This window comes from Anoplopoma fimbria, chromosome 24, assembly GCF_027596085.1.
Source record: "Anoplopoma fimbria isolate UVic2021 breed Golden Eagle Sablefish chromosome 24, Afim_UVic_2022, whole genome shotgun sequence".
NCBI lineage: Eukaryota > Metazoa > Chordata > Actinopteri > Perciformes > Anoplopomatidae > Anoplopoma > Anoplopoma fimbria.
Genome location: NC_072472.1, coordinates 20,098,749 through 20,122,364, shown reverse-complemented (window position 1 = coordinate 20,122,364; position 23,616 = coordinate 20,098,749). Strand labels below are relative to the sequence as shown.

At 40.0% G+C, this 23,616-nt stretch overlaps 1 protein-coding gene across 2 annotated transcripts in view; it reads right to left on the bottom strand.

Annotated features, from left to right (window-relative positions):
- dlg2 (discs, large homolog 2 (Drosophila)) overlaps positions 1–23,616 on the bottom strand; it is a 175,941-nt gene that overhangs the window by 52,488 nt on the left and 99,837 nt on the right. Inside the window, exon 4 of one of the 2 annotated variants that reach the window (XM_054625182.1) lies at positions 13,329–13,358. The exons of the other annotated variant lie outside the window; for it this stretch is intronic. Within the exon in view, the coding sequence (XP_054481157.1) occupies positions 13,329–13,358 (30 nt within the window). The remainder of the gene's footprint in view (positions 1–13,328; positions 13,359–23,616) is intronic. 2 annotated transcript variants of the gene reach the window in all.

Here is a 23,616-nt window from a genome sequence, read left to right as displayed (position 1 = left end):
ACATGCAATGTTTGGGCTTTAGAGGCACTATGGGATCCATGACCTTTATAGATATTCATCTGGAACATGTACAACCTGAAACAATCATCATCATCATCATCATCATCCCGCTCCACCCCTCCTCTCCTGTTTCCTTGAATCTCAGGGGGTTGAGGGAGTCTTCAAATGCCAGGCCATGATGGAAATCAAAGCTTTCAAAAACATTTTTTTAAATCAGAGTGAGAAATTAGCTTAAGCCATCTTTGAGTCACTGCTACAGATCACACACAGCATTTATGGTCATTTTGAGTCGAAGGGGAGGCACAGCAACTTAACGTAACATCTCAGTATGACCCCCCCGGTAGTGCAGGGGGATAATTCAATATAATACATTTTCATCCTTCAATGGAATCATATCATCGTGAAATCATACAACAAGATATCGTGATACACAGTTAACTGATGATTAAAAGCACATGGATCGTCTATTTAGCACTAGCATTCTCAATTAAATGAAAAATAATTTATATTTGTCAAATATTTAATTCACACAGAAAAATGCATATGGAATTACCAGAAAACATGCTATACCATGAGTGGTGTAACAGACCGATGTCGATCCGTGATCCGTACTAATCCCCCCTCAAAATTAACATATGAAGTTTAATTAAAAAAGGCTTGCAAGTTCAAATATTATCAAATAATAATATTTGATCTGAAATAAAAACATTTCCTTTATTGGTTAGCTAGAATTTCCACTGGCTCTCTGTTAAAAGTGATCACAACTTTGCCCATTTCAAATTTCACATGATTGTAATGTACAGTTTTTGAGAAAACAAAAGGCAAAATCAGCTCAAATTGCATCCATATTCAATGTTTCCTCATATTTACTTTGATTTCAGTAATTCATAAAGAGGTTAGAGTAAGATTTCACCGGATTCTTGTTCTCTACGACCCAGACTATGTCCATGTCAAATTTTATGTGATTTTACTGTACAGTTTTTGAAAACATTATGGGCAAAGTCAGCTAAAATTACACTATGATATTCACAATTTCCCAATATATAAACTGTAAAAAACAGCCTTAAGAGGTTATACTTTACTTTCACTAGATTCTTGTTCACAATTTTGTAATATAAAAATAAAGTAATATTTGTCTAATATCAGGAGATTTTAGTGTACAGTTTCTGAGAAAAATAAAGGGAAAGTCAGCTCAGATTACGGTGGTATTCTTTTTTTCGTCATATTTTAACAAAATTTAAAACAGTCCCTTAAGAGGTTATAAGAAACTTTCACTTGATTCTTGTTCATGATGACCCAGACGATGTCCATGTCTAATATCTTGAGATTTTACTCTACAGTTTATGAGAAAATTAAAAGCAAATTCAGCTCAAATGGCATTCATATTCATAATTTCCTTATATTTGTGCATTAATATGAGGAATTCCTTGAGAGGTTATATCAAACTTTCACTATATTTTTGTTCATGATGACCCGACTATGTCCATGTCAAATTTGATGTGATTTTACAGTAAATGTTTTGAAAAAATTTAAGGCCAAGTCAGGTCAAATCACATTGTGATATTCATAATTTCCCCATTTTTTTATAAAATTGAATCCTTATCAATATATGTGCACATTTCCAGAAAATATCCTATCTTTAAATAATATCCATACAGACAATTAGCCTTATATTATTGTAATTTTCATAATCCCTTCCAGTGTGGATCTACAATTAAGCATAATTCTACACAAAATATTCAATGAGACCACCATGAACTGTGGTAACTGTAATGGCGTTATATCTGAGTTAAATCTTCATCTAAAAAGCCGCTGAGCAGTAAGATAACATTTTTATGGCAATATTTTGGGACTTAATGATGGATTTAAAGCGTTCCAATTTTTTCTTCTTCTCAGGAACAATGGGAAAATTTTGATCCCTAACATCTACAAAAACTACATGACTTTATATTGTATCATGCAGTTCAAATGGAGGAAATTATGAATTTTATTTTGATCATTTGAGCTAATTTTCCCTTTATTTTCTCAAAAAAACGTGCAGTAAAATCAAATGAAAATTGAGATGAACATAGTCGGGGTTATCATGAACAAAAGTTGAGTGAAAGTTTAATATAACCTCTCAAGGAATTCCTGAAATCAATGTCCACATATGAGGAAATTATGAATATGAATGCCATTTGAGCCGAATTTGCCTTTTATTTTCTCAAAAACTGTCCAGTAAAATTTAATTAAATGTGAAAAGGACAAAGTCGGGGTCATCATGAACAGGAATCAAGTGAGAGTTTAATATAACCTCTTAATGGATTGTTTTAATTAAAGTTAAAATATGAGGAAATAATGAATACCCCTGTAATCTGAGCTGACTTTCCCTCTATCTTTCTCAAAACTGCTCCATAAAATCTCATGTGAATCCAGTCAAAGTTAAGTATTACCTCTTAAGCATTTGTTTTTAAAACAGTTAAAAAAAAAATGCAGAAATTATAATTACCATGATGTCATTTTAGCTGATTTTGCCTTTCATTTTCTCAAAAACTGTACAGTACAATCATGTGAAATTTGAGATGGTCAAAGTTGGGATCACCTTTAACAATAAAGGAAATGTTTTTGTTACTGATTAAATATTATTTGAAGCCCCCTTTCGAAATCCAGTTGTAATTCTAGCTAACCAATAAAGGAAATGTTTTTGTTACTGATTAAATATTATTTGAAGCCCCCTTTCGAGCCCCCTTTTTGAAATAAAAGAAGTACAGTAGTGTTACTGCATATTACAATTTGATTTAATATAATGTACAACATAATGTTGTTTTTGACTTTTTATATCAAATTGGACAAATCATAGTCTCGTAAAATGTAAAAAAAAATAGTCTCGCAAAATGTAGTGGTGAGAAATTCGAATAAATACAGATATTTGAAGGAGATGTTTTCACATCAACAAAAATATATGAGAGATGAATTATGAGCTGTTTAACTTTCTAACACTAGCTCTAAACTGCTTATAATACATCATTAAAGCTACAAATGAATAAAATCAATTATTATTTATTATTATTTACTGCAACACCCGAATTTCCCCCATGGGGATCAATAAAGGATAATAATAATAATTACTTAAAGTGGCCCTATTATGCTTTTCCACTTTTTCCCTCTTCTTTAAGGGAAGTGTTAAAGTGTTAAATATATTTTTACATGTAAAAGGTCCATAGAGTGTAAAACCAGATGTCCACGCCTAAAAGGAGTTACCCTCCCCCTCAGAAGCTCCTGAGCTGCCTGAAACGGCTCAATTGAATTCTGTCCTTCACTTCCGTAACTTTATGAGGTCATAATGTTACGGAAGTGATGTAAAACTCCTTCAGGCTAGTTTGGCCCTCAAACAACAAAAGAGAGAGACGGAGCTGGAGCTCCAGAATAAGAAGTTTTTGAAATGTGAAACGTTGACCAATCAGAGCAGACTTTGCTTTCTGGAGGGAGGAGCAAGCGCTACAACAGAGCGTTTCAGAGAGAGGTTGAGAAGAGGTGCTGCAGGACAGCCAGGATGAGAACCAAGGAGGATTATGAGCATTAACGCATGTAAACATGTTGTAACTGTAACTTGAGATAGAAATATGCAATATGAAAATAGCATAATAGGGCCTGTTTAACATTTGAATTTTGTCTTTTTATGAAGAAGAAAAATAAAACACTATAAATGACTATAACAAAGATACAGACTTCATAGCTGTTGAAATGATTTTTGGGACAGTGGCAATACAAAAAGGCTGTAGCCTTGTAGACCAGCTGCTATAATCAAACAACAAAGAGATCTGTATCTGCCAATATGGATCATCAGTGATCAGTGATTAGTATCGGCGGCAAAACATTTTTATCAGGAATCTCTCAAATTTAAATTAACTTTTTTCTTTTGTACTGATACGATCTGTGATAGGATCCGTGACCATGATCTGTGATACGATCCGAACTGTGATTTTTTTTTTCAGAGTAGAGCCAAGTGCTCTTTCAGTGACTCCTGCAGAAACCTGTTAGCCTTGTTAACGCTCCTAATCCTCCTCTCTGCATGGACTTATGCTATCAGTACACAGGTGTGTTATACACTGCAACAAACAAAGTGAGTCCCAGAATACTGTCACATTTAATGCCTGCCTCTCCAACAGCTAGAGCCCACAGAACTGACACAATGTTTATCGCCCTCAGGTGTCACATTCCCTCCCTGAGATCTTTCCTGCACTCACTGATTGACTTGGTTTTCATTGTCTGAACTATTAAGATGTTGTAACACCTGTTTTTCCATTTCAGACCTTTTCCTCTGTTGAAGAGGTCAGTCAGCAGGGATAAATCAGATGGAGCAGCTATTTGTATGAAATTCCATTTCCACTTCAATATTTTGCATCACTGAACATGAAAGCCTTAAAATACATATGACATGATATGTATTGGTTTTGGTTACATAAACATAGAAAGAGAAAATTAAATTAAAAGTAAAAGCAGGTAATAAAACTAAAAGGAAAATGAAGACAATTACATAAAAAATGTGAAAAGAATGCTATAAAAATATGTACAATAGATCTGAATTCAAATTGGAAGCAGTTTTAGAAGTGGTAGCTTTGTTCAGAAATGTGCAAAATTGTCCAATAAATGTGCAAAGCTTCACAGTACGAAGTATAAAAAGAATATGCAATGTGTGTGTGTGTGTGTGTGTGTGTGTGTGTGTGTGTGTGTGTGTGTGTGTGTGTGTGTGTGTGTGTGTGTGTGTGTGTGACAGTTTCATTGTCACTCCACTCAGATACCACTTGACCCTTGACACAAACTTTGGATGAGCCAATCAAATTCTGACAAGTCATTTACTGTGTCGGTGCCACATGGCTGAACAGCTCTCAGCCACTCAGGCCTTTGTCTCTATAGGAACACAGCCTCATCTGCAGCGAGGACGAGAACCCTCGCATTGCTTTGATGGATCATTTTTCCTCCTGTGCCTTTGACGTGTGGCATGTTTCTCATTCATGGAGTGAGATTACAGGGCATTTACAAAAGCATGTCAGGACCACCACTGCCCGCACATTCTTTTTTACATCACATTGCATAACTGTTTAACTCAACATTGCATGTAGTAGTGCCAGACACAATGTTTTTACAGATGTATGATGACCTTTCTCCTTGACTTTAAATATATACACAGACATACACGTGGTACATCGAATGTAAAATCCAAGTGCACATAAATTGATTGAAAGACACTGATCCAGTCATCCAAACAATCTCAATCATCAGATACATTTCGGCATCATTAACAACATGTGAATGCAATGATAGGCAATAATTGTAATTGGAAGAACACCCTAAATCCGACTGAGAACCTTTGAACTGAAGTTGCATTGAAAACATTTTTTTCATTTGAATGGAATAACAAGCTCTGCATTTTATGCAATACACCTAACTTTCCACATGGGGGCACTTACAGTTTAGCTTCCAGCTGTGGGCATGTCTAACAGCAGCATTAAGAGAATCCCTGAGGAAACTCTCTACACAAACAACTCATACAGACATGTCTTTCCAAGCAGGGAGGAGGACAGGAAGTGCAGCAGCCATTTCTTACTGACCCCAATCAGTAATACGTGTTGGTATCACCTTAGAGTAGGCTTGAACTCAGTCACTGCCTGATGACTGGCGGGCATCTGCAGCTTTAACAAATCCATTTGTAGTTCTGCAAACATTTCAGCAAAGTCAAATCTGACTCAGGGATGGATGGGCCATCTACAGAACTGAGAGTTGTCCTGGTGGGCTGGCCAACCATACTGTCACTGCAGCGACACTGAGACAATCATTTAGGACATTACACCAGCTGTTTAATCCCACATCAGACTGGTGGTCTCCCTGTTTTTTGTACATCACACCCATGTCTGCATTGTTCATACTTTGTAATATATGTGTGTGGAGTACTCATTGAAATTATTTATTGAAATTATGCCTGCCTGATTTCTGTAGTTCTGTAGACATTAAACCATTTAACTCCCATTTAAGTGATACACTAGTGGTGAATTAGGCAGTCACCAGTGCAGCACTGATGGCTCTGATAAACTCAGGCACATCTGGAAGGTTCTGCACTTAGATTTGAGTCTTAAAACATCCATTTTACCAGCAGAACAGACACATTTCATATATTTCCTTGATGGCCTAATGAATACTACTGCTGCACAGTCTACCACATTACATTAAGAAGTATATAATATACCACAAACATTAAATAACCAAAAATTGGTCTCGATCAGTAACATTCTTTAAGAAACATTTTTTGTGTGATGTCAACTCAACGTCTCCTGCAGCTGCTTAAAAATACAAGCCTTGCATTAATGATACATGTGAAAGAATTGTGGTGTGAAGTTACTGTTTAATCACTGATGGTAGCTTGGCTAAAGTCCAATAGAAAATGACCTGAATTCACTTCTAGTTACATTCAATTTCTACCTGGAGGCATGTTTAGCATGGCATTGTTTCCTGACATGCACTTTAAACTAATCCACTACTTAGATATGTTGGTATAAAAAAAAAAATGTCAACACAGAAAAAAAACAAGATAGAATAATTTAGATAATTACATATTCACATGTTTGAGCATTGGTAAATGTCCCAGACCAACCAATTATACTTGAATGGAGGGAGATCCGTGTTCAAACACTACTTTTCATTCACCCATTCATACCCATTCATACACCGATGGTTACAATGCCAGGTACCACCTGTCCATCAGACCTATCTAACATACACACATAGCAGGCATTCCCTAAGCGAGCAATTTGGGGTTAAGTGTCTTGCCCAAGGTCACATCGACATGGACTAGCAGAGACAGGGATCGAACCAATCACTAGATGTGAATAGATGGATAGAAAGTGATAATGGTTTCAGAAAGCATCAACCAATGAGTCGTACTGCCATAGCTATTGATGGGTGTCCAAATTACTTTAAGTTGGCCCTAAGTTCCCCCTTAAGACAAACCAACATACTGACAGAAAACTGATGTCATCACAGAGGAAACACCAGTAGCCAGACTAATCAGTCAGTAGTGTGCGAGTACTTAGACAGTGAACTTTTCTAGTGCTTGGGCTCTGTACTCCAGAGCCCGCTGGGTATGAAAAGAAACAGTGACATAAGAACTGGTTAAAGAGCTGACCCTATGTTGTTCACATCAATAATGGCTGAAGCATTAAAGCTGGAAGTGAGCACATTAACACTGTTTCATTTCAAACCCAGTGTTCTGAAGTATAGACCCATATCAAGAGAACATGTGTGGTGCTCAAAACACAAACTGTAGTGTATATTGAGAGAAAATTCAACAAAGCTCAGTCCCTCTGAGTCTAATTACAATAAGGAACACAGATGCAGCTACAAAAGAAGCGTAGTTGTGGCCCCAGCAAGAGTTTTAAATAAATTAATATACACGATGTTGGTAAGCATGCAGCTTCAAGAGTAAAAACTAATTAAGTAATAACACAACATTATGTAGTAACTCAACAAATGTAATCTATTTTCACTAGTAAATGTATAACACATTTTCCCACATTTTATAATAAATTATTAGGCTACATATTGCAGTGGTTATTACAAAGTGCACAAGTTGCAATCTTTTTAATGAAAATGTAATAATACATAATTTATGTAAAGCTCAACCAAAATGGATGTCTTCATCTGTACACAGTTTGTATTTTTCACAATTAAACCAAATTAAACTGACATTTCATGAAAAAAGTGCAACTCCCTCATTTTGGAATAACCACTTCCATGGGCAATTTATTACAAAATTCAGGGAAATGTTTTACATATATTGTTCAAACTGTTTATTACAAAATGCATGGTATTAAAGGGAAAATGTAATCCATTTTGTTTTGTTATTTGTATTCACATAATGTGTTTCTACCAGCATGAATACAAATTTCACTACTACAGAGAATGGTAAGACCATCCATCAACATTGTATTACCCTTCACTGCTACACAGATGATGAACTGCTGTACATATCCGTAAGAAACCATCTCAACTATCTCCACCTTCACCCTCTGCGTCACTGAAATGAAAGCATGGATGCAGCTCAAACTAAACTAAGACAAAGGGGCTAACTGTGATCATCATGGGTTCCAAAGTCCTCGCCGAAACCAAATACAACTTCTGCCTCGCTGTCAACAGCTCCACTCTGTCAGTTTTCCCAGAGAACTGAGTGAGGCTTCCTACTCGTCTTACTCACATGGCCCCTAGGTTGAGAGACAAGCCTGCATTGACTTAAAGAGGACAGAGTGGTGATAACTTGTAACTTGCAACGACCCTTGTTATGGCCAGTATCCCACAGTCAGTACTATCTTTGGGTTTCATCAAGGACTCATACAGGAAATAAAGGAATATAGTTTGCAATGCAAAAATGAAGTGTACACTCATTGATATGTGATGTTGAGTTAACAATACAGGAAAAATGGGACTTTTTGGTTTAATAAAACATGTGACAAAACTGTGACGACACTGTGACGACGACACTGTGGCGACGACACTGTGACTAGACTGTGACAACGACACACTGTGACTACACTGTGACAACGACACTCTGGCAACATCGTGACAATGACATTGTTACGACACTGTGAAAACACTGTGACAACACTGTGTTGACGACACTGTGTTGACGACACTGTGTTGACGACACTGATGACGATACTGTGACGACACTGACAAAACTGTGACGACACTGTGGTGACACTGTGTTGATGATACTGTGGTGACTACACTGTGGTGACTACACTGTAGTGACGACACTGGTGACGACACTGTGACAACACTGTGGTGACGACACTGTGACAACACTGTGGTGACGACACTGTGGTGACAATACTGTGGTGACGACACTGTGACAACACTGTGGTGACGACACTGTGGTGACAATACTGTGGTGACACTGACACTGTGGTGACAAAACTGTGACGACACTGTGGTGACGACACTGTGACGACACTGTGGTGACGACTGTGACGACACTGTGACACACTGTGACAACGACACTGACGACACTGTGACACTGTGACAACACTGTGGTGACACTGACACTGTGACGACACTGTGGTGACGACACTGTGACGACGACACTGTGGTGACAACACTGTGACGACACTGTGGTGACGACACTGTGACGACGACACTGTGGTGACGACACTGTGACGACGACACTGTGACGACACTGTGACGACACTGTGGTGACGACACTGTGACGACACTGTGGTGACACACTGTGGTGACGACACTGTGACAACACTGTGACAACACTGTGACGACACTGACAACACTGTGATGACACTGTGACAACACTGTGACGACACTGTGGTGACGACACTGTGACGACGACACTGTGGTGACAACACTGTGACGACACTGTGGCGACATTGTGACGACACTGTGGAGACGACACTGTGAAGACGTCACTGACAAGCCCTCTGAGGCAAATTTGTAATTTGTGATTCTGGGCTATACAAAATAAACTGAATTGAATTGAATTGACAACACTGTGGTGTTCCTCTGGAACACTTTTCACAAACACATCTATTACTGCACCAATCTACCTATGGTGAAGAAATGACTGGTTTAATGTTTGACCTTATATGTACTGTGTTTTGAGTATTTTAGGTTTTATATCTTTAATTTCATTTATCATGCAAAGTGTCTTTGAGTATCTTGATAAGCACTCTCAAAATCAAATGTATAATTTTTACCCTTTTAATCACCACTTTGGAAGTTGGCACAGTGAAAATAGAATGTAGGGCAATCTGTCTTGTCAATGCAATAAATCATTTATCATTAAACTTTCAAGGGACAGGTACACCTCAGTCATGTGGAGAAATTTGAATTAACATTTACATATTACATTGAATACTAAGTTGGCCTGAATGTAATGCTCACCTTAGTAAAAGGTGACAGGGTATCAAAGGTTATAGTTGGCATGGTTATGACTGATTTATCTTCCATATACTTAGTATTGCATCCATTCATTGTCAATACTATTCTAAAGATATTGAAAATCCCCCCTTTACAAATAAATAATTATAAATTAGTTATTTAACAGCAATATCATGTAGCCATGACAAATACCATATGAAAAACAATCGCAATGAACTGTTGTTGAAACAAAAAGACCAAGAAACTAAATCTCCATTTCCAGCTGGAGGCTGTGCTGCTTCCTCCCACCCAAACCACTAAACTTGTAGAACACAACTGTACTCTAGCATGTACTGCACACTCAGGAACACTACTCAGCCAATGAAACAATATATTAATTTGAAACATTCCCTTAGTCTCCCTCTGTACTATTCTCTAATCTATGCAACTCAAAGAGCCAAAGTTCTAACCTCAAGCTCCAGTGTAAAGTGGATGACACTGAACACATAAAATTATATGCATCATTATGCTACTAATGTGCTATTAATTTCAGTAGAAGTGGAGAGTGGTGGAAACAAACTCAGTGGTAACCTAGGTTGGCCAATGGTTGTTGATAGATCAGCAGCCAGCTACTCCATTAACTGATACAAGGCAAGTCTCATAGGAAACATCTCCTATCTAATGAACCCCATCCATTTAAAGAAGCTGTTGGATGGAAAGATACATTTGTAATTACACTGCATATAAGAAATGGAACAGGCAGTGAAATCCGGGGAGCGGTGGATGGTTTCATTATTGCTGCATATGTAGCTGGACTCATACTTACAATAAAGGATCTAGTGACAGAGTCATTAAGAAGTCCAGAATAAAATAGCTTTGCCTTATGAGACTGCACTGCTCCCTTTTGCTCTTTTATGTGACTTTACTTTGTACTTTGGTTTGTCTGCATCTTCTGTTCATCTTGATGCAGCTTTCCTTGACATATTGCTGTTGAAGAGGAGACGTAATCTCAGAGGGATTCAATTAGTAAAACCTGTGTGCTAGTATCTTACAAATACACTGTTGTGTAGGCATGGCATGGTCCTATTACCTAGCTAAAGGTCTTGAAAGAAAGGTACAATAAAGGCTTCTAAACATTCTAAAAACACGGGGGTGTCGCTCAGTCTCTAAGATTCTGGCCGGTGCAAGTTCTCTAACCTGTGATCCGTCCTCAGTTCCACAGTGTCTCATCTTCAGCTTCTCTGTCAGGGTCTGTTTCCACTTGCAGACGGTAGCTAGCGAGGGCCATTTCACTGGGCTCAAATTGAGATTGAGCCCCATACTCAGGCTCCCCAGGTCCGGGGCCCAGCCTCGCAGGATCTCCATGGACAGTCTTTTCTTTAGGGTCCCCAGGCCCTCAGATCTTGGAGGGGACAGGAGGTTTGGAACACTTCCACCGTAGAGAGTGTAGCCCAGGGATGAGTTCCTCAACACGCTGTCCCAACGCCGCTTCCCCATAGAGCTCATCTTCAACCCTGGTTTTGTATGTACCCTGACTGACGGAGGTCACCAAGCAGGTCAGACAGCTTTTACTACCAGCCACGCATCCTGTTTTAGTAAAGATATCCCAATGAAGAAAAAAGTTCAGTAATTTCCCACATCTTCAGAAGTATTATAATCCATGGATCAGCTGTACCTCTAGATACCATCTTAAACTGTTTTCAGAATCAACTTCTCATCCATGAGAAGAAGTTTATGTTGATTAGAGGCTCCGCACCGGACACATCTGCCCCCTGCACAGCGGTGTTTTGGTGTGACACAGAGTGGCAGACTTTAGAGCACTGGTAGTGAAGCTGTCGAGGACAGATCGCTCTAGGGGAGTGTAAGCAAAGGGGAACTACTTGCGACACATACTCAATATATCTGATTGGGTGAGAGCTGCAGTGGCTGGGCCACAGACGTGGATCCGATTGGATTAGACAGGGTAGAGTGCTGGAAGCTGGAGCCCACTGATATAAATCACATGGAGGCATAATTAATGCCTGAGGGAAGTTAGCTCTGTCAGGAAGCCAAAACTAGATTAGAGACAGATCAATGGAGCACGTCAGGAGAAGAGGTGGAGCAACAGCAGACCATGCCACAAACCAACATACCCCATAATGAGCAAAAACAAATGGAAACAACAACATAGTCTCTGCAGTGGGAGATAAATCAAATACAATGCTGAACAATGGCTTGGGGCTAATTGAAAATTCTCAGAATAGAGCAGCTTTAACCTTTTGTCTCACTCTTTTGTGATTGGAGCAATCAGAGGGAAAAGGTGCAGCCAGAAAAGAGAGAGACGAGCGGCTTCATCCACCTATTCCTCCTCCTCTCACTCTGTGTTCTCCGTCTCTTTCATTTGCTCATTTGTCAGTGACCTATTCTCTCCCTCACAGCCCACGACCATCTTCCTCCCACACACCTGTCTTCTGGTGGATCAGGCTCCATGAGGATGTGTGGAGGTTAGAACAACTTAGACCTCAGGCCCGAGCTGCCTGGAAGCAGCAACACTCTCTGCGTCAGAGCCTGATGACTGCAGGATTAAACACGCCTGCCGTGACATTGATAACGACTTACAGGTAGGAATAAAACAAGGTTGAGGGTAAGCAAAGTGAAAACAGCGCTCCACTCGGGGCAGACATGTTGACAGGCTTAAAAACATAAGAGAGAGTCAAACAGAAAACCCTCTCGCACACTGCCACGTTTCTTTGTCACTTGGTTCTCCAGCAGCTTGACATCGGCCCTCTAAAAAACCCACTCGGCTATCAAGCTACTGGAGTGCACATCCATTATCCAAAGGAGCTTGTTCCCACGCAGCAAATGGCTGCTTTGCCAGCGGGACATCATGAGAGTAACAACCACAGGAGAGTAAAAGAGGGGCAGAGAGAGATTGGGAATAGAGCAAGTTAATCCATGAGAATGGAAGTGGAAGAGAGAGGCAGAAGGAGAGAAGAGATATGTGGAAAAAAGAGTCTCGAGAGTTGGATCTTTATATGAAACAGACAGAAAAACAAGCCAATAAGTAGAATTTGTGAAGCACCAACCAGCAAAATGTTTTTAATATGATATTTTTTTTACAGATAAAAACACTAAAATAACAAGAATGAAAAAAATCAATTAATTAACTTGGTACTCATCTGTCCATCACCTGTTGAATTATTGTATTTTAGGTTACTGTGAGTTCAGTTTAGTGTGAATCCAGTTTGAAATGGCCAAGGCAACAACCACTGTTCAGCTGAACTCAGTGCTGAGAAAGACTAGAAAGTACCAGGGTGGTTCATGGTGATGGGTGAGTATGTTTGAGGAAGATCTTGGTGTCAGTCAGGTGATGCTGACAGTGGACACTATTCAAACATGACCCATACCATTCACACTGAAACCAAATTTCAATGGTCGATACATACAAGTACATTAATGAAGTTTGACCCGCTGAGCTACAGCTGCTTCAAATCAAACTCACACTGCCACAACAGTTAAACCTGGAATACAAGCATTCCAACTTATTATCATAGATCAGACGTCGCTGCGCTGCACAGGCCATCTCAGCAGTTTGTTCACACAAAGAGCCTTTCTCAGCATCTTACCCACACTGCCTGCTCAAAGAAGAAACATTCTGTAGTGTTCGGATGCGGCAGCTCTGCTCTCTCCACTCAGCTAATGATGCTGCATACATGTATGCTGCCTCCAAGTGCTCATCAAACATAAATACCTGGGATTTTTGACTTTTGACCTTCAAGGACTTCCTGCAGTTAAAAAAAAAACGTTTTTTTTAATGAATTATCTCTGCAACTCCAGTACGACACAAACCCCTCCCCTACTTTGTTGGCTTATTTATGTGGGCTCAGTTCTTAATTACGATATCTCTGAGAGCAGACTGCCATTCAACAGCTGTGGGGGTTGCTGTGATCCCGGCTAAGTCCTTTGAAATAAAGCAGAGTTTGCTGTGGACAGCTGTAGAGACAGATTAATTTGGGGTGTTTGGAGAGTGAGCTACTGTTTGAAGTGGAGAGCCAGGTAGCCCTCGATGGCTTTCACTCTCCCTGTGACAAAATGAAAGAGAGGAAGGCAAAGACTGCTGTGCTCATAACAGATACAAAGATATATACAGACACTGACAACTGTCAAACTGTCAGACAACAATCTGTTTCACCATAAAAACATGTTTGCCTTTATTGGACAGTTGATACCCGTATAGAGGGAGAGAGAGAAAAAGGACAGAGAGAGAAGCCCCTATGGAATTGAAATGATCACATCCTGTGGCTAACCTTTGGTTTAGGCTTAGTATTTAGTCTTCGTCTCTTTTGATCCAGAAACAGCTTTAAACTCAGACAGTACCTGTGTTTTAAACAGGATACATCATACTGTAAAACCTGATCATGTCAGGCAGACGCCATCCCTTGCTTCTCGTCAGCCTCTGACTCATTCCTACCTGACTAGCACTGCTTTGTTCATCTCACTGACCATGATATATCCTGATATCTGAGGTTCAATTTTAGAAATAGCCATTCAACTCTCTTTTTTTGCCATTAACGTGCCCCTTTGTTACCAAAATACTAGCACTACATATTAAATGTGCATTGAATTGCTTTGAAACAGCCGAGCCTCTCTGGGAGACGCATACTAATATCATCTACAGGGATTCAATGTAGAAACTAACGCAGCAAACCTGCATGGACATCTCAGTAACTCTACTTATGAGCCATTCTTTTAGGATTGGGTACACATAGACTGTATATAAGAAGTGGATGTAGTATCGTGACATCATCCATTGGTTTGTTGACTGCCGTTTCAAGCCTCTAGTTCGACATATTGGCCATCTTTGATTTTTGCAACCAGTGAACGGAGGTGATCATATTTGGACAGCGGAGCAGTGACAAAGAGACGTCTTATATGGCTCTGGTGTCGACCTGTCTATCAGTGTGTAGCCCCGCCCTAAAGCATACTCTGCTTTATGGTCAGTTTGAATCTAAATGGACCATAATTTACTAAATGAACATCATGCTGTATTGAATAAGACTTGAAACTAGAGCTTGAGACCATAAACTCATGTTTACAATGTTTACTGAGGAAATAAATCAAGAGAGAAGTAGAGTCATTTTCTCATAGACCTCTATACAAAAAGACTGACAGACGATGTCATTGGGATCCTGGTAGTTGGTCCTCTGCCTGCATAAATCTATCAAAGCTTTAATTGAAAAACAACTGTTGCAACTGCAACTGTCGCAAATTCGTTTCGCTGCAGGTATGATTTATGATACGAAATATTCGCAGGCGGGTTTGGCGCATTCTCATGTTATTTTTTCATGCCCCCGGTGTGTAAAGGTCTGAAGGGTCCTTCTCTGAGGAAATCGAACAATAACATTTCTGTGTTCCTCACACACTTTTCTCGATGTCCTCGGAAATCCATTACAAAGACAAAACTTCAATGACATGACTTTAATAGTAAGAGAAGCCAAACTGAATTATCCTTTGGTACTGTATGCTAGTTGTTGCACTTACTGTATTTGTATCAGTTCGCTGCACTTATTGAATTTGTATTTGTTTACTGCACTTATCCTATTCGTAGTAGTTTGTAGCACTTACTATATTCGGATTAGTCTGTTGCAATTATTGTTTTCGTAGTAACTTGCCTCTGCACTATACTTTTGCTCTGGCTTATGCTTTGAGATGCTTGTTTAAGAAAGGAGATGCACTTATGACTTCTGGTGACTAGTAGTTCTCTTGAATACCTATGTTGAATACACTTCCTGTAAGTCGCTTTGGATAAAAGCGTCTGCTAAATGACTGTAATGTAATGTAATGTAATGTAATGTAATGTATGCATAGTCAATTTAGAGGTGCAATGTGAGCCTGTCGGTTAAAATATCAACATGACACACAGCTCCAATTAGTTGCTTTCAAGCAGTGCAAAGGAAAGTCTTCTCTCACACACCTCTGTCAGTGCTTTAAGCGTGTCTACACGCACACACACAGTTCATGTACTATATGAACACACTCACATATCCCACAGCTCCATCACCTTATGCCACCACAGTTCAACCAGCAGGTCATTAAAAGAAGGCTGTCATGCAGACGGATAGTAGTGCTCCAGGTCATCCACTTATTTCCACTAGTTAATTATTTCCATGAGTACACTCAAAAATTCTCACACCACCAATAAACTTAACCATACAGTAGAAACTCAAGTAATATTTTTTGTTAAAACAGAATATAACTGTATTGATACCATCAAATGAGGATGTGAATGGTCTAAACAGTCTCTGATGTACAGTAAGTTAATGTCACAAATTTAGAGAAGTTAAATGGAAAAGGCTGCTCTGATGGAAGGACTTAAATATATTTTGATTATCCCTCTTATGCATCAGCATAGATGTATAGCTCTATATGCTCTGCTCTACATGTATTTCTAATAATTATCTGTTCTTTGAAAATGTGGGTAACACTTCCTGTTACGCCCACGGTTATAATGCATTGTTTCATAATACATCATAACTGACTTTGTTTTTTCGTTTTTTGTTGCCCCTGAGTAAATCCACCTGTGTCATCAGCCTTGCTCTGTTCCTGTGTGTTTCTCCCACCTATCAGCTTCCAGCCTGCCCTCATGTCTGCCCACCTGTGTTTTGTTGTCTGATTAGTTTCTTTTGTATTTATAGTCCTGTCTTTTGTCTTCTAATTGTTGGGTCGTCTGTTATGCCGGCTTTGGCCCTGCTACATTCTGATCCTTTCTGCAAGTCTGATTTACCTGATCATGTTTCATGTCGTTTGCCGTGTCTTGGACTTTCTGTACTACTTTGTACTCACCTGTATGTAAGTTTTGTTTTGGACACTTCCTTATCAAAATCACTGTTGATTATCTTTCTGCTCCCCATGCCTACCATCCCCTGTTGCCTTTCTGCCGGAGCGTGACAAACTGATTATTGTTATAAATCATTCTGTTTATAACAGTTATGAGTCCTTATAACTATAATTATCAGTTCAAAATGTGCAGATAATCATCTCAATGCATGGTGTCCAGTGTGCAATTAGGTAAAACACAAGCATGCTGCTTCAGCGCCCTGTCACACACACACAAATGCAAACATTCGTTGCTTAGCAGCATGCTGCTTTTTGTTTAAGTGAATGTGGCCTTGGCACACACACTGCGGAGGTCACAGATTACGTTCGTAGCTAGAATATAATCAGTAGGATTAAAGCTGCAATTAATGGAGAGCAGTCCACAGTGGAAGTTTTAAGATCACACTTGGTGGGTGTGTCAAAGTGGGACAAAAGTTGCAAGGGAGGAAACCGAGACCCCGGATGGTGTAAAGGTAAAACAAAAAAAAACAAGATGAGAAACAACAACTGGTTTTGGTTGGTGAATGAGAAACATTTTCCCTTGACAACTGCTACTAGAGAGCTACTCGGTGATAGTTTGAGACTGTAGTTGTGCTGTTTCAGCTTTTAATGGCTGATGATACTAGAATTGAGCCAAACTAGGCAACCTACATGATCCCAAGTAGATGATTCTGATCTGTAAATACATATAGGAGACGTAGTAGTACATTAGTACATAGTCATTTACATTTTACTCCACTGAAATGTCAACATATTTTGTTTTTACTTGGTGTCCCCATCCTTTTTGATATCTTCTCCCAAGCTGGATATTTTCTAATCAATTAGCTTCTCCTCCTTTCACTGTACAATCTAGTGTTGCCTGACGAAGCCCCCAAGAAGAGCACCAGGCTTTGAATCCAAATTTACATAGAGGCAAAACGGTGGAGTTACATCTTCCGGGTCATAAAACATTTGGAAAGATACGTCTGTAAATCGGTGCGGTGAATCAACTTCCGTGTTACACTTAGAAGTCCTTATTTGAATGATAAGGTACTCAAAGTTATAAAATGCACTATTAGGCAGTTATTTCTCTTGGAACAATGAGCTGCTGTTTATGTGAGTTACCAAGACAGAGTGTCTGGGAGGCAGGGTTAAAGGAAACGCTAATGCGCTTGCTCTATGGTACCATGGATGTGGAATATGAGCGGAAGATTCCGGGGATTTTATCCTCGACAGTTGAACCAACGCTTCCATTTCTTCTTATACATCCATGATACAATCAATGATCCATGATCTGTTACAGTTTGTGCAGAAACGTTTTGCTACAGAGTACACAGTACACACAGTAGCCTATGTAGATTGATGCAGGTCATGCAAACCAAAGTTCACAAGCGTTCAAGCGTACCAAACATTGCTTCACACCATTAGCAACATGCGCTGAGGTTAGCACAATGAGCTGATTGACCAAAACTATAGCGCAAATGAAACGTTGCAGCTTGAAGACCCTGCTGCTTGTTCCTGGTGAGCCGCAACAGCATTATAGAGAGGACGGTGTGTTGCGTTGATCCAGCATTGTTGGGGACGCCCATTCAACAACATCATCCAGGTGCTCTGAATGTTTTGGTGCTTTGAATGTTTAAATACTGCACAAGTTTTAAGTTTTATTTTTTATTATTCTAAGTATGCTGGTATATTCAATTTCATAGCCTGTTTTATAGCCTGTTGTGACCTGTCGAGTGTTCGTACATTGTGATAAGCATCTGTTTGAAATGTTCCTTATTTTTATTATGACAATAGTTTAGCAAAGTTACCAGTGGGCAAAATATTACCTCAGTGCCTTGCAGGAGGTTTTCGTCTCACTGTCAATGACATAAACAGATCCTCATTTTTTTTCTTTTGTACCAAACTCACACCAAACCGTGAAGTTTGTGTACCTCTACACCATACCTGATGGTTTTGCCCAATGGAAGTTTGGCAGTAAGCTAAATATTTAAAGTCAATTTCTGGAAACTTCTCTAATAGAAATCTGGACTGAGCATTAATATCAGCCTCAGGCCCTGCCCCTAGCAGGGAAAAAAAATCTGATTAAGAGTATTCATTTTACATTATTTTAAGCAGTATTTATTTGCACATCATACTCTTTGGAAGATGAGTGTAAACATAATCATTGTGAAAAAAGTAAGTATCAATAAGGAACCAAGGATGCTTCCTGTTCTGCAGGTATAGTAAATGTGCAGTCAGGTTCATCTAGCAGAGGACCTCCACAGGAGTGAGAGCAGAATCTGCAGTGACAAAACTTTGCTGTGAAGGCAGATGAAGAAGAAACGGTGCTCAGGGACAGAATGACAGGCGAATCTGCTGTGTCTTAATGAGTTGAGAAGGAGTGAGCCTCTGACTTGCCCTGCGTAGGCAGGGTCAAAATACAAGATTTGGCTTTCCAGGCAGCGTGGTCCGAGTCGCTCATTGATCATTCTTCCCCTCAAATGAGGCAGAAAGGACGCAATTGAGCAAAGACAACTAACTGACCCCCAAAAGTCGAACTGCTAACACAGACGTCAACAACACTATTAATCAACAGGTGCATTAAAGAAGCACCTGCTGCTCCAGTACCTCAATCGTACAGTTTGACTAAAAAAAGGTTGTAGTAGTGTCTCTCACACATTTCTGCCATGAAATTGTATTCTGTATCTGTTTTGTCGACCAGTAAATCAGTAAAGCAAGCACAGCGATGAACCTACCTTGTCTTTCAGCATTTTAGCTTTCCGGCTATTCTGCACAAGTCGTCTCCCTAGCTTCTTGGCATACCAAATAGAGGCAAACATAGCGGCAGGTGAAATAATGATGTTCTTTGGTCTGCTGTGACAGCCCAAGCGGCTCTAGCTGCTGCCCATCTGGACTGAGTGCTTCTTATCAGCGGACTGTAACGCAGAGGCGAGAGCAAAAAAGAGAGGGAGGGAGGAAAGACGGCATGATGCTGTGGGAGAGGGAGCGTCTACACAGCGAAGTCAGGTCTCCGTCAGCCACAAGAGCAAGGGGAGGGAGGGAGAAAGAGAGAGACGAAGGAAGAGAGGGCTTTAGAGACAGAAGGGGAGGAGGGGCCACCGCTTTCCACGTGGAAACTACATCTTCAGCACCAATCAAAACATGCTAAGAGGCTGTCGGTAGCTCCCAGTTTCCAGAGGTGGGGGTGGAAGGGAGTGGGTGGAAGGAAGTAGGTAATGCTCTGCTCTCCCTATACCTACAACTGCAGCCACTCATCGTCCTAAAGGCAACAATCAACAGCATAGAGGAAAACTACTGAAATATCCCATTTTTTACCAAAAATTGTGTTTTTTACTGATTCAAAGTTGTAATCTGTAAGATTCACCTCATAACTTGCTATATGTGTTTGTGTATCTTGTTATATTACATAAGATTAGATTCAAATGTTTTGTCATTGCATGGTTTAGCATCTGAACCAGAAGTGCAAAAAGCAGTAACAGAGTAATGTAAAGGGTATAAACAGTATGAATAGTAATATACACTAACCGGCCACTCTACTAGGTATACCTGTTAAACTGTTTGTTAATTCAGATATCTAATTAGCCAATCACTTTGAAGCAACACAATGCATTTAGGGCCGTGGACATTGTGAAGTTCAAACAGAACATCAAAATGGTGTAGAAAGCTGATGTGAATGACTCAAGATGGCATTGTTGTTGGATTGACTGCTGCTCTACTGGGCCTTTACGGACAACCTCCTCTAGGGGTTGCAGAGAACGGTACATAAAAGAGAAGGAAACAACAGGAAACTGGGACTACAACACAACAGGAAACTGGGACTACAACTGGCACAGGCTCTCCAAACTTGGACATTAGTAAATTTAATAATTTGTGCTGTGACATTCAGGTGGTAGCTTCAGAAATTGGCGTAAACAACATGAAAGCATGGATCCATCCTGCCTTGTATCAACGAGTCAGGCTGGTGGTGGTGGTGTCATGGTGTGGGGAACATTTTCTTGGCACACTTTGGGGCCCTTAGTAGTAATTGAGCATCAATTAAATGCCACAGCCGACCTGAATGTTGTTGCTGACCGTTACCATCCCTTTGTGACCACAGTGACCTGTCTGCTGTTGGCTACATCCAATAGCAGACAGGTTTCTATTTCGACTAGAAGTGACTTATAAACATCATGTGTGAAGTACAATAGAGGCTAAACGCATTCGCACAAATGTAATCTATGAAATTGGTTTGAAATTAGTCTGTAAACTGGCTACTTGCAAAACAATGCGGTCGTTCACGTTGTCTTTCAACTCCAGTCTCACATCTCAAGTTGCTAATCGAACTATAAATAACAAGCAGCACTCGGAAAAGGAAGTCTTGACAGGATATCTGCTGGCTATACTGGATCCCCAGAAATACGGTCCCCTTACCCCCAGAGGCTTATCAGTTGTCAGACCGGTAGCCGATCCCAGATTGCTTAGTTTCTCAGTGGATTTAAATACAGGTAAATTCTTTTTTCCTTGTCTCATTAGTGAAAAAAAGACGGCTGCTTTACATCCGTGTTTATGTTCTTTCTTCACTGTGACAGAGAGCGCTGATCGCGGTGAGCAGAAAGTTTACAGTGGAGATGTCTTCGCTACAGTGTTACATTACATTACATTACATTACAGTCATTTAGCAGACGCTTTTATCCAAAGCGACTTACAGGAAGTGTATTCAACATAGGTATTACTGAAATGGAGAAGATAACAGGGCCTTCTTCGACTTCCTGCAACGATGTGTTCATTATCAACCACCTCAACCAACTTGTAAAAGTCACAGTTCAGTGCCGTAGCCCCAACCTGTAAATAAGCTGTCTATGCACATAGCCACTGAATCTTTGCTGTAACCATTTGGCATAACACTATTGGTCAAGCTTAAGGCTTTGGGTGTTGGTCATATGATTATAGATGGAAATAGACACAGTCTTATAGTAGGAGAATACAGCAGGCCTGGAGAGAGGGGGATCAGTACACTGACAAATAAGAGGAGTTAAAGATGTGTTTCATTAATATGCAAGGCGGTGGCATCCCAAACCATAATGAGCCACATTAACACTCCTGTCCCATGCATCACCCTCCTCTTCCTCTCTCCCATCTATCACCTCTGAACCCAGACGTTCTGTGTTTTTCTTCTGGGCTTCCATTCCAAAGCACTCTAATCAATTGGTTGACTTGCTTCGCATTCAAATGATTCTGCAACAGAGCCACGAGGACGAGCAGATAGAAGCCTGACCCTCCCACATCACAGTGTGTGTTGCCAGCAACACCAACCTCCTGTAATAACACCGCTGCCCTTCTATCACTAAAGAGAAGGAGTGCTGCAGGCTAATTGCCAGGAAAGATGACACCCCACAGCTGGACAATGATAAACTACAGGGTGGGGAGGATGACGTGGCCGTGTTTTTCTCTCTTCAAAAAGCCTCGGCCTGGCCCATCATGTCCTGATGTGTCCTTTATCAGAGCTTTCTTTTTGCAATCACTGCAGATGGGTGCAATCGATAACAATTTACAGTGTGCACATCTTCTGCATATCTTTCACTCTCACAGAACCATTCCAGTTTTTTATCTGGATCCTGGATTTATAGACAGTGGCTGTCTCAACTTGGTTGTTGTTTCTCAAAACACATAAGGGTGGGGTTTACTAGAAAGATGCCAAGACAATACTGTTACAAAACCAAGATACCTAGATTCAATTCTAATGTAATTCTCAGTGGTTTGTGATACATTAAACAAAATTCTAAAACACAACTAGTATCAGATCTACAATTATACTGCTTGTGCTCATACTGTGCCTCTGTGGATAACTGTGGATGTAATATATGAGTTACTAACACTAAATTAATTAAAAATAACTTTTTTGTTGTTGTACAGTAGCTGTCTTTAACATCTTCCAGACTATTCTCAGAATTCCAAAGCATTGCAATCAGGGAACACCTTGTGATAAAGAAAATAAATAAAGTTTTTTGCCTTGAAAATAATCTTTTGATCAATGGTAATTTAAAACTTTAGTGTTTCTGTCGGCTGATCTTAGGGCAGCTTATCAATCAGGAGATTGCGCTAATCATTCAAATGTAAAATGGGGCTGATACAGATAGAGCCTGCTGTGGAAAGGTTGTTATATTTGACATTTACCGGCAAAGCCAAATTATTTGGGCAGCATTACAGAACAACAACAAAGCTAGCTGGTCTGTCTGCTTGACTCTCTGACATCATGGAGTGAAGGGCAGAACATTTACTTTAACATTTCTCTGCTTAAACTACATTTCTTAGCATATGTTCAGAACATATGTCCAGTTATATTCATTCTTGATCACCACAGTCTTATCTAAATTCCACCTTATAAAGATATTATCATATGTGTTCACAAATATGTGCTTATTGTAAAGCAAATGAGAGCAGCAGTAAAGGGAACACATAATATGCTAGAATCACAGAATATGAAAAGGAATGTGTGTGTTCCTTTATGTTCCATCTGGTCTAGTGTTTTTATTTTGATGTGTCTGCTCCTGAGAGCCTGGCATGTCAAGGTTGGTTAGCCAGGGAGGCCAGATCCCCACTAACTGTGGAGGATTGTGATAGGCTGTCAGGCCAGGAGGAGGCTTTGGCCATCTGGAGCGAAGGGTCCCGGTGTCCCCAGGGTCGCACTCAAGTTAGGTTCGTGGGTGGGAGGAAACGCAACATTCTGCCCGGTGTGAATGTGTGCAGATGAGGTTTGTGCGTATGAGAGAAACGTCTGTATGGTGGGGAGGAGAACTCAGCGGGGAGGAGGCTGATCTCGTCAAGACACCCTTGGCCTTGTAAAGGAGGTCAGCCGCGTGCATTAACATTCTCTTCTTCTCCAAAAACACTTGATCGAGGTCG